General features: G+C 38.5%; 1 protein-coding gene across 1 annotated transcript in view; it reads right to left on the reverse strand.

Moving 5' to 3' along the window:
* IQANK1 (IQ motif and ankyrin repeat containing 1) overlaps positions 1 to 12,023 on the reverse strand; it is a 44,154-nt gene that overhangs the window by 493 nt on the left and 31,638 nt on the right. The window contains exons 9-12 of the mRNA XM_069096985.1: positions 1,093 to 1,201; positions 789 to 882; positions 483 to 617; positions 39 to 167 (exon numbers count right to left, since the gene is read on the reverse strand). Of these exons, the coding sequence (XP_068953086.1) occupies positions 39 to 167; positions 483 to 617; positions 789 to 882; positions 1,093 to 1,201 (467 nt within the window). The remainder of the gene's footprint in view (positions 1 to 38; positions 168 to 482; positions 618 to 788; positions 883 to 1,092; positions 1,202 to 12,023) is intronic.

Genomic DNA, 12,023 nt, shown 5'->3' on the forward strand with positions numbered 1-12,023 from the left:
CCCATCATAGCCTCCCTAAGTCTCCTTCTCCCCGACACCTGTCCTTATTTAGCAGATCCTTGGAGAGAAGCTCCTGGGCCAGTCCAGGCTGGATAGCGTCTAGCTGCCTTTTCACGACCTCGAACATGTCAATCTCACGCATATCAAATACCAGGGGTTTCCCAAACCTAAGTACCAGTACCAGGGGTGAGAGGGCATATCATGGATATCTCCTCTACCCCTTACCTCAGAGCCTATGTACCTGGGAGGCCTACTGGCAGGAGGAAGAAAAGATGAAGAAGGAATAGGGGATACACTAAGAATAGGCATCAGAATGAATAGCAAAAAACAAAGGGGCTCAGGTTGTGCTGGTGAGACCAAAATCAAGGTGGGGAAGGGGTTGTTCAAGCTTTAGGAGAAGCTGCCCTGGTTGCTAATTGGGTTTTTGGATCTCGACAGGCGTGTGTGAACAGGAATGGATTTGTGTCTCCTTTTCTTCACACCTGAGGGCCCCAAGCAGTGCCAGGCGCACACGGTCAGGCTGCATATGGGCTGGGTTGAGGGTGTCCAGATAGTTGGTGTCCTGGTAGCGAAGGAATGTGGCTGCCTGGCCTGAGGAATCAATAACCAGAGGCCACCTGGGGAGGGCCAATGACAACACAGTTTTGACCTTGATGGGTCCTTAACCTTGCTCTTCATCCCCATCACTGAGTCATACTAACCTCCCTTCAGTTAAAATAACTTCCCAACTCCCCAAACCCTTCTGATTATCCCAATACGCCAAGGCTCATTGTCTACCATGCACTGACCGCCCATCACTCTGGATCCGGTCACCCACATCCTTGAGCAATACATCATGGAGTTCGGCCACTGGACACTTCAGCCCGGGTAGCTCTCCTTCTTCTGTAGGAATGATTAGAATGGAGACCCAAAGGCCTTGCCCTGACACCCCCCGCCCCAGAATGCCAACATTCTCTCCAGAGGCTCCAGCTTCTCTCTTCTCCCCAGTTCTTTCTGATAGGTCAGTGAGAGAACCAAAGGGCCCCAGCTCAGCCAGGGGCCTAAGTTCCCAAGTGTGCAAGGCTCATGGCACCTTGAAGCTCAGGTACGCACCCTCTTGGGTCTGCTCTCTCAGCTCCAGTCGAGCCAATGCCAGCTTCTCTTCTGCCTTCTCTGCTGCTAGCCGCTTCTCATCCACCACATTCTCGGCATCTTTAATGGCCTAAGATTTGTGATATCTGTGATTCCTTATCCCAAAACTCCCCTGACCCAGAAATCCCTAAACTTGCCCATACTTACCTTGGCCCATTCTCCTACCAAATCCCCTTGTAACCTTCTGTCCACCCTCGAGATAAAATAGTTGCTCAGTGAATCCACCAATATGACTACCTTTGACCTCCCTAGGTGTGTTCTCCTTCAGTGACCACTTAGACTGTGACCTTCACTGAATTATCCTGAAATGTGACTTCTCATTATCCTCTGGGAGGCACTTCAGCTGTGTGACCCCCACCGCCCCAGTCACGTATCCTTTGGTTTACTGAGGTGATCATACCCATAGCCTCTGATCCTCTGTGGGAGAAAGAGAATGATCAGACAAGAAATGGGGCAATACCTTGGGAGGGATAGAATGATGGTAAAAGACAATGAAGAGAATATAGAAAGAATCAACCATTATTTTGCCTGTTTTCTCTGCCAACCAGAATGATCTTTATATGGGGAAGGAGAGAAGTACGATCAATAAGGAGTTGAAATACAACATAAATGAAGAGATAGTAAGAGAGAACCTATCAGTCCTCAATTAATTTGTTGCCAGGCCTAGGTGAATTCTGTCCTGTAGTACTGGAAGATGTGATTGTTGAACCACTGTAAGTGAACTTTGAAAAACTGGAGAATGGGAAAGAAGCTGCAGGACTAGATAAAGGCAAATGTTCTGACTTTCAAAATGGAAGTTGCAGATTCCTCAAACTGTAGACCGATGAGTTCAGCTTTGATTTCTTATAAAATCTTAGGAAATATTATTAAAAGGATGGTTTATGATTACTTAGAAAGGAAAGCAATGATCATTAGATCTAGCATGGTTTCATCAAGCACAAGATGTGCTAGACTAAATTAATTTCCTTTTCTGATAGGTTTATTACAATGGTCGATAAGGTAAATGCCAAACACATAGTGTTGCCACGCTTCACATTTAAGATAAAAATTTCCATTATATCCTTACGGAAAAAAGTAGGCTAGATGATAATATAGTTAGATGAATCTGGAACTAGTCTGGACAGGATCCAAACAGTAGTCATCAATGATTCAATGTCAGCTTGGAAGGTCTCTAGCAGAGAGCCCCAAGGTCAGCATGTTTGCTAATGACTCAGATGAAGGCATAATTATCACATTTTCAAATGACATGATGCTAAGAGGGAAAACTAGTACCCTGGATGACAAAGTCAGTACTGAAAGTCTAAAAAGGTTAAAATGCTGGGCCTGATCAAATAAGATGAAATTCAGTAGTGACAAATTCTACTATCAGATTCTCTGGAAGAAAACTGTCCGAGAAGGGGCAAGATAAGAGGTGACTGGCTTTGTAAACAAGGCCAGAGATTGATTTGGAGGAGAAATTTGGGATAAATGAGGAATTTGAAAGAGAATAATACTTGTCAGGTCTAAATTCTACTTTAGGCTTTTGTGAGAGAAGGAGTAGGAGATAAGATGTAGGAAATAAGTTAGCAAGGCAAAGCAAGGCAAGGTAAGTTCAAAAAAAAGGTCATTACTATGAAACAAATTGGTAAAGGAAACTGGTTAATAAGCAAACTGGAGGAACAAATAAGAGGTTGTTGTTAGTCCCTCATGCTTGAAGAAGACCACAATGACATCACAATGTTGGGATCAATGTACACTGCGTCGGATTCTGGCAATCAGAACATCATGAGCTCAGAAGGCTCTACCACAGGTCAGGCACAAATGGGCGGTAGAAACTTTTGAGTGGAAATGTCTCTAAATTTGCATATCTCACATTTCTTTTGAGCTCCTGAAATTCTGCTTTGCTTATAGGGCAAAGATCCTTTTTTGATGTAGCCATGTCATGCTGGATGGTACTGCGCCAGTGTGTCCCACATTTTAAAGCAGTTCCACAGTTCTTCAGAGAGATCTTGAAAATGTCCTCATATCACTTCTGACCACCATGTGAGCCCTTGCCCTGTGTGAGTTTTTGTAAGATAGTCTTTTAGGCATGTGTACATTTGGCATTTGAACAACGTGGCCAGCCCATTAGAGTTGTACTCTGAAGTAGAGTTTGAATGCTTGGCAGTTCAGTTTGAGTAAGAACCTCAGTCTGGTACCTTCTCCTGCCAGGTGATCTTCAGAATCTTCTTAAGACAATTCAGATGGAAGCAATTCAATTTCCTGGCATGGCTCTGTTAGACTGTCCAGGTTTCACAGTCGTACAACGAGGCCAACACAATGGCTTTGTACACCTTCTGTTTGGTAGACAGCCCAATACCTCTTCTTTCCCACACTTTCCTTTGGAGCTTCCCAAACACTGAGCTAACTCTGACAATGTATGCACCAACCTCACTGTCTACGTGTACATCCCTGGAAAGTATACTGCCAAGGTAAGTGAAGAGGTTAGTTAAAGGGAAGAGAAGTAGAATGTGACTGTAAAGTTATCAAGACAAAGGAAAGAAAATTGGCTATGGCTAAATTGTCTAAATTTGAGAAAAGATTATGGTAAAAGCAAAAAATCAAACCAAATCAAACCCCCCAAAAAACAAAAACTAAAACCAATTAAACAAATGCCAACAGGAATGGATTAATGAGAGCTATAAAAAATAAATAAGAGCTAGTTTTAAAAAAAACAATAAAAAAGGTAAATCATTAGCTACTTTGATTAAACAAAGAGTAAAACCTTATTAACAGCATAAAAAAGGAAAAAAATATTCACAACAAATGAATAAAGGGAATTTTAAGAAATTTTGGTATATAGTTACCAATAAAATTATCAAATTAAATAAAATGAATGTTTACAAAACTATAAAATGCCCAGTTTAACCAAATAAAAAAAGAGAAGTTAAATAACCCAGTCTCAGAAAAAGACTATAGTTTGCAAGCTTGACATTAGTTAACAGTTTGACCTGGCAATACAATGTCTCATGTGATCTTAATGAACATTACATAGGGGGTATGACTAGGAATACTCTGGTCAAGGGTCAATTTCTTGTTACTCATATTAACAGAGTTAAAATATGGGGATATTTTCTGGTATTGTTGACTCCCCATACTCAGATGGATCTCTCAGCTGAGGGGGATGTTTCCTCAGCTATGCAAATTGCCACCCATTCATATCCTCCCATAAGTTCAGCACTGGGGAGCCACCCACTAGGCAGGGGCAACAGGGTTCTTATTTTCCCTTTACATCAATAGAAGAGAAGTGATACTCATAGACTGTCCATTGTTTATCTCTTGCCCTTGCCTCTTGAACAGCTCATCTTTTTCAATCAGATCTTGTTTGGATGGCATCCTTTATTCTGGTTTTTCTTCATAGTTCCCTATTTATGTGGTCCAACCTGCTCATATCCACCATTGCCCTTAGAGTGACACTTACTTTTAAGTTTTTGGAGACTAAAATGTTCCATGACTTGTGGCCATACAACCTTCAAAAAACACATATGGTAACCAAGATGGAACTATGTTTCTGGGAGAATGTTAAGGTCATTAAAGGAACACTGCAATTTCTCAAAGGCATTATAGCTGGCTCTTCTCAATTCTGAATTCAATTTGTTGTCAACTTACAGTGTCTATCCTAGATCTGTATATTGATGTGTGAACTTTATAGGTTATCCATCTAAATGTATAACATAAGCTTGAATAACAGACATTCTTTATTCACAAACATATTTTTTTCCCTGCATGGATGGTTAGACTTAACTGTTTTGAGTTGTCTAGGAGGCTCTGTAATGTTTTGGGGCTCCATGCAACCATAACAATGTCATCTGCAGACAATATCTGGAATTTTCCTTAAACTCAGACTCTGTCATGAAACTGGCTAACACCTTTGGTGAGTATATGTCTATATCTTTTACAGCTAATCTAATATTAATGACCAGAGGGCCACTGAATAAGGTTGCCTTTCTTGTTATAGTTGTCAAAGAATCTTGGGACATTCTGATGAACACATGGGAGACTCCTTGTTAGAAGTGAGCCTTTTAAGGCAGTACTTTGCTCTACTGAATCAATGGTGTTTGTTTTTTTTAAGATTGTCAACAAGAAACCCAGCTCAATAGGATATCAACTGGTCAATGAGTATTATTAAGATCTTATTAGATTACAAGGAATTGTGCTAAATTCTGAGGAGACTAAAAGGGGCAAAAACAATCCTTGCTTTCAAGAAGTTCATATTCTGATGGAGGAGACAACAGGTAAAACATCTATGTATGTACAACATATATACAGTGGAAAGGGCATAAAATCTCAGATGGGAGGCACTGGCAGTGGAGGGAACGAGCAAAGGTTTCTTCCAGAAAGTGGAATTTGAATAAGTTTTGAAAGATGTAAGTGAAGTCAGAAGACGGAGGTGAAGAGGTAGAACTTCCAAATATGAGGAGACAGTCAAGGAAAAAGCATGGAGTTGAGAGATGAAGTGTTGTGTGAAGAACAGCAAGAAGGCAGGCATTGCTAGATCAAAGATTATATGGAATGGAATAAAGTGTAAGAAGACTAGAAAGATAGGAAGGGACAAGCTTGTGAAGGGATTTAAAAGTCAAACAGAGGGCATTATATTTGATTCTGGAGGAAATAGGGAGCCAATGGAGTTTATTGAGTAGTGGGAGAGGGGGAATACATGGTCAGACCTACACTTCAGGCAAATTCTTTGGCTGCTGAGTGTATGATGGATTTTAGTGAGGAGGAACTTGAGCCAGGAAGACTACTTAGGAGGCAACTGAAATGGTCCAGATCTGAGGTGATAAGCCACCACCTGTACCAAGGTGGTTGCTATATGAAGGGAGAAGGTGGGGGGGACTTATATGAGAGATGAGAAAGTAGAAATGACAAGACTTGGCAACAGTTTGGATATGTGGAAACTTTTTTTTTTTTTTGCTTTTTGGAGGGGCAATTGGGGTTGACTTGCCCAAGGTCACATGGCTAGTAAGTGTTAATCGTCTGAGGTCGCATTTGAACTCAGGTCCTCCTGACTCCAGGGCCAGTGCTCTATTTTCACTGCGCCACCTAGCTGCTCCTATGTGGAACCTTCTAAGAGAAGGTTCAAGGGTGACACTGAATTTGTGAGTCTAGGTGACTGAGAATATGGTGACACCCTTCATGATAATAGTGAAGTTTGAAGAGGAAGGGGTTTGGAGGAAAAGATAATGTGTTTTGTTTTCAATGTGTTGAATTTGAGATGTCTATTAGATTATGTTGTTTGAGATGCTCAGAAGTTGGTAATGTAAGACTGGAGCACAGGACAGAGATTAGGGTTGGATATATAGATCTAGGAATCATCTGCATAAAGATAAGAGATAATAATTGAGCCCAAGGGAGCTGATGAGGTCAGCAAGTCAACATATAGAGGGAGATATTTTATGTGTGTGTATACATACACACATATAATTAGAAGGAAATATAGAATGTAATATGGAAAGAAAAGAAAAGAAGGACCAGTAAAGAGCCTTAGGAGAGTCACTTAGTGGGCAAGATTAGAATGAAAAAACAACAAAAGGGGTAAAGAATCAGGAGGGAGCAGTGTCATGAAAACCCAAAAAGGAGAAAGTATCTTGAGCAAGAGAGCATGATGAAGTGTCAAAGGCTGCAAAAAGGTCCAGAAGGATAAATGTTGAGAAAAGGTCATTAGACTTAAATGTTTTATTCTTTATATCTTTTTTTGTCTATTTTATTTTAAAAATGTAAATAGTATCTAATTTTTTTGCAATTACATGTAAAGATAGTTTTCGACATTCATTTTCTACAAGATTTTGAGTTCCAAATTTTTCTCCTCCCTCCCTCCCCATCCTCCTCTCTAAGACAGCAAGCAATCTCATATAGGTTATACATGTACAATCCTGTTAAACATTCCACATTAGTCATGTTGTGAAAGAAGGAATAGGACAAAAGGAATAAACCACACACACACACACACACAAACCAAACCCCAAAGTGAAAATAGTAAGCTTCGATCTGCATTCAGGCTCCATAAGTTCTTTCTCTGGATGTGGATAGCATTTTCCATCATAAATCTTTTTGAATTGTCTTGGATCATTGTATTCCTGAGAAGAGCTAAATCAGTCATAGTTAATCATCATACAATGTTGATGTTACTGTGTACAATGTTCTCCTGGTTCTGCTCACTTCACTCAGCATCAGTTCATGTAAGTCCAGGTTTTTTTCTGAAATCTGCCTGCTCATCATTTCTTATAGCACAATAGCATTGCATCACAATCATATGCCCTAACTTGTTTGGCCATTCTCTAACTGATGGGCATCCCCTTAATTTCAATTTTTTGCTACCACAAAAAGAGCTGCTATAAATATTTTTGTCTTTCTTTGATCTCTTTTGGATATAATCCTAGTAGTGTTATTGCTGGGTCAGTTTTATAGCCATGTGGGCATAGTTCCAAATTGTTCTCCAAAATAGTTGGACTAATTCACAGCTCTACCAACAGTGCATTAATGTCCCTATTTTTCCACGTCCCCTCAGTATTTATTGTTTTCCTTTTATGTCATCTTAGTAAATCTGATGGGTGTGAGGTGGTACCTCAGAGTTGTTTAATTTGCATTTCTCTAATTAGTGATTTAGAGCATTTTTTTATATGACTATTGATAGCTTTGATTTCTTCTTCTGAAAACTGTTCATATATTCTGACCATTTATCAGTTGAGGAATGGCTCTTTTTTAAATGCAAATTTGGCTAAGTTCCCTATATATTTTGGAAATGAAGTCTTTGTCAGAGAAACTTGCTGAAAACTTTCCCCTAGTCTCCTTTCTTTCTAAATTTGGCTACATTAATTTTGTTTTTGCAAAAACTTTTAAATGTAATACAATAAAATTTAACTATTTTACCTCTTATGATCCTATCTATCTTGTTTGGTTACAAAATCTTCCTTTATCCATAGATCTGACAGGTAATTTTTCTATGCTCCCTTAATTTGTTTATATTGCCTTTTATGTCTAAATTATATAACCATTTTGAATATATCTTGATATATGAAGTGAGTTGTTGATCTATGCCTAGTTTTTGACAAGCTGCTTTCCAGTTTTCCCAGGAGTTTTTCTTGAATAGTGAATTCTTTTTATTTTTAGGTGTGAGGTGGTACCTCAGAGTTATTTTTTTTTGTACTTAATAGTATTTGATTTTTTTCTAATTACACGTAAAGACAATTTTAAATATTCATTTGTATAAGATTTTGAGTTCCAAATTTTTCTCCATCCTTCCTTTCCCTCCAGTTTCCACAAGACAGCAAGCAATATGATACAGGTTAAACATATGCAATCATGTTAAACATATTTCTACATTAGTCACATCGTGAAAAAAGAATCTGAACAAAAGGGAAAAATCACAAGAAAGAAAAAACACAAAACAAAAAGTGAAAATAGTATGCTTTGATGTACATTCAGACTCTGTAATTCTTTTCTCTGAATGTGGATAGCATTTTGCATGATGAGTCTTGGAATTGGTTTGGATCATTGTATTGCTAAGGAGAGTTAAGTCTATCATAGTTGATCACACAATGTTGTTGATACTGTGTATAGTGTTCTCCTGGTTCTGCTCACTTCACTCAACATCAGTTCATGTATGTCTTTCCAGGATTTTCTGAAATCTGCCTGCTCATCACTTCTTATGGAACAATAGTATTTCATGACATTCATATACCACAACTTGTTCAGCCATTTCCCAATTGATAGACGTCACTTCAATTTCCAATTTTTTGCCAGCACAAAAAGAACTGCTATAAATATTTTTGTACATCCTGGTACCATTCCCTTTTTTATGGTCTCTTGGGGATGGAGACCTAGTAGGGGTATTGGCCTTTGGGTGTAGTTCCAAACTGCTCTCCAGAATGGTTAGATTGGTTCATAACTCCACCAATAACACATTATGTTCCAACTTTCCCATACCTTCTCCAACATTTATCATTTTCCTTTTCCGTCATATTAGCCAATCTGATTCGTACGTGGTGTTCGCTCAGAGCTGTCTTGATTTTCATTTCCCCAACCAATAGGAATTTAGAGCCTTTTTTCACACGACTAGACAGCTTTCACTTCTTCATTTGAAAACTGGCTGTAGATATCCTTGGACCACTTATCAACTGGGGGATTTATTCTTAAAATTTGACTCATTTCTCTATATATTTTAGAAATGAGGCCTTTATCCTCAACACTAGTTATAAAAATGTTTCCCAGATTTCTGCTTTCCTCCTAGTCTTGGTTGATTGGTTTTTTTTGTGTAAACCTTTTTACTTTAATACAATGAATATTATCTATTTTGCATTTCATAATGTTCTTTATCTCTTGTTTGGTTATAAATTCTTCCTATTCTCCATAGATAGACTATTTCTTGCTCTCCTGATTTGCTTATGGTATCACCCTTTATATTTAAACTATGGAACTATTTCAACATTATCTTGGTATAGGATATGAGATATTGGTCTATGCCTAGTTTCTGCCATACAATTTTCCAGTTTTCTTGGCAGTTTTTTGTCAAATAGTGAGTTTTTATCCCAGAAGCTAGAGTCTTTGGGTTTATCAAACAGATTACTATAGTAATTGACTACTGTGTCTTGTGTACCTAATCTATTCCACTGATCTACGATTCTATTTCTTAGCCAGTGACAAATTGTTTTGATGATTGCTGCTTTATAATATAGCTTTAAATATTGTATGGCTAGGCCATCTTCCTTTTCACCTTTAAAAAATTAATTCCCTTGATATTCTAGACCTTTTGTTCTTCCAGACGAATTTTGTTATTATTTTTTCTAGCTCTGTAAAATAATTTTTTGGTAGTTTGATTAGTATGGCACTGAATAAGTAAATTAATTGAGGTATATTCCTTATACCTCTAAGTCAGTTGGGTAATGGTAAAGAAGTTGTCTACTATGGAATATCACTGGTAAATCTTGTGCTTCCCACCCTTAATAATAGCTCACATTTATGTATATTATAACTTACTATGTGCCAGGCACTATACTAAGCACTTTACAATTATTATCTCACTTTATCTTTGTAACTATGGGGGGTAGTACCTATTATTATCCCCGTTACTCAGGGTCATACAACTAGTAGATATCTGAGACCAGATTTGAACTCAAGTCTTCTTAACTCCAGGGTCAGGAAAACCTAGTTCCTCTTTGATACATGTGTAGATTATTCTCATAAAATTTACAAGGATGGGAGAATAAGAATTTAGGCTTGTAGTCATTGATGTACTCAGTTATATTTTTAAAAAAAATCCTCTTTGTATTAATAATAGTAATAGTGTCTGAGATTTTTTCTGATGCCATTGGCATCTTCTTTCACGACCCTTGTGAATCAATCCCTCAACATCTTCAAAATTGTGTAACCTTTGGGGCAGCTTCTTTTTCTGCCTTTCTTCTCTTATTCTACCTTGGTAAAGCTATCTGATTCGGTCATATTAAGGGCCAGGTGTGGTGGTTCCCATTTTCTTTGCTACTGAAAAGAATTTGTCATAAAAACTCCTTGTAGATCTCTTCTATTTTGATTTTGAGTCTTGCTCTCTTTCCTATTTTATCTCAGAATGCTCTTGGGCTGGCCTTTCTAAGTTGCGTCTCTCAACAAACTTTCTTTAAAATAGTTTTATCCTCCATTACATCTCTCTATCCAATTAAACATTTCAAACTGGGAGTCCTGGAGACATCTTGAAACTCAATATATCTAAAACTGAACAAACTCTCTTTTCTCCCAAACCTTCCTGTATTCCAAATTTCACTATCAAAGGTATGTTATCCTTTCTGAATCCCAGGTTTGTAACCTCAGCATTATTCTTGACTTGTCATCTCCCTGACTTTACATATCCAATCACTGGACAAATCTTGCTATTTCTACTTTTGTAACATCTCTTGCACATGATTCCTTTTCTTAATTCACACATCTGCACCCTTAGTTTAGGCCTTATCACCTTTCACTTGAATTATTGCAATAGCCTTCTAATTGGTTTCTTTGCTATGTCTTTCACTGCTCTGACCTATCCTACAGACTGTAGCCAAAGAGATTTTTTTCTCCTATGTTTTTTTTTCATTTTTCAAATGCTTTATTAACTTCTGATTTATATCATTCATTTCCGCCAGATTTTGAGTTACAAATTTTCTCTCTATTTCTCCCCCCCCGCCCCAAAATAGCAGTCCCACAGGATATCCCCTCCTCCAATCTGCTCTCTCTGATATCTTCTCCCATACCCCCTTTGACTTTTCCAGTAGGGCATGGTGGATCTCTATGCCCCAGTGCCTGTATATCTTATTTCCCAATTACATGTAAAATAGTATTAATAATCGTATAGATACATATTTTTAAACATTTGATTTTAAAGCTTTGAATTCCAGATTCATTCCCTTCCACCCTTGTCACCCACCCTTACTGGGAAGATAAGCAGTTCAGTATAGGTTGTACATGTGTAGCTAATGCAAAACATTAACATAGTAGATATATTGTAAAAGACTGACTATATTTCCCTCCCTACTATCCCACCTCCCACTTGTTCTATTCTCTACTTTGATCCCGTCCCTTTTCAAAAGTGGGTGATTCCAACTTCCCTCCCCCCCAGCCTGCCCCCCCTTCCATCATCCCCCCTCTCATCCCCTTCCCCCCTACTCTCCTGTAGGGTAAGATACCCTATTGAGTGTGTATTTCAATCCCTCCCCAAGCCAAATTCAATGAGAATAAGGCTGACCCATTCCCTTTTGCCTTGCTATTCTTCCCCTCCATTGTAACCATTTTCCCTTGCCTCTTCTATATGAGATAGTTTACCCCATTCTGTCTCTCCCCATCTCCTCTCATTATATTCCTCTCTAACTTCTTAATTTCACCATTTAAGTATCATCCCTTCCTATTAA

Source organism: Petaurus breviceps, unplaced genomic scaffold (assembly GCF_028583685.1).
Source record: "Petaurus breviceps papuanus isolate PSGF00001 unplaced genomic scaffold, PetGlider_PUasm1.0 350, whole genome shotgun sequence".
Classification (NCBI taxonomy): domain Eukaryota; kingdom Metazoa; phylum Chordata; class Mammalia; order Diprotodontia; family Petauridae; genus Petaurus; species Petaurus breviceps.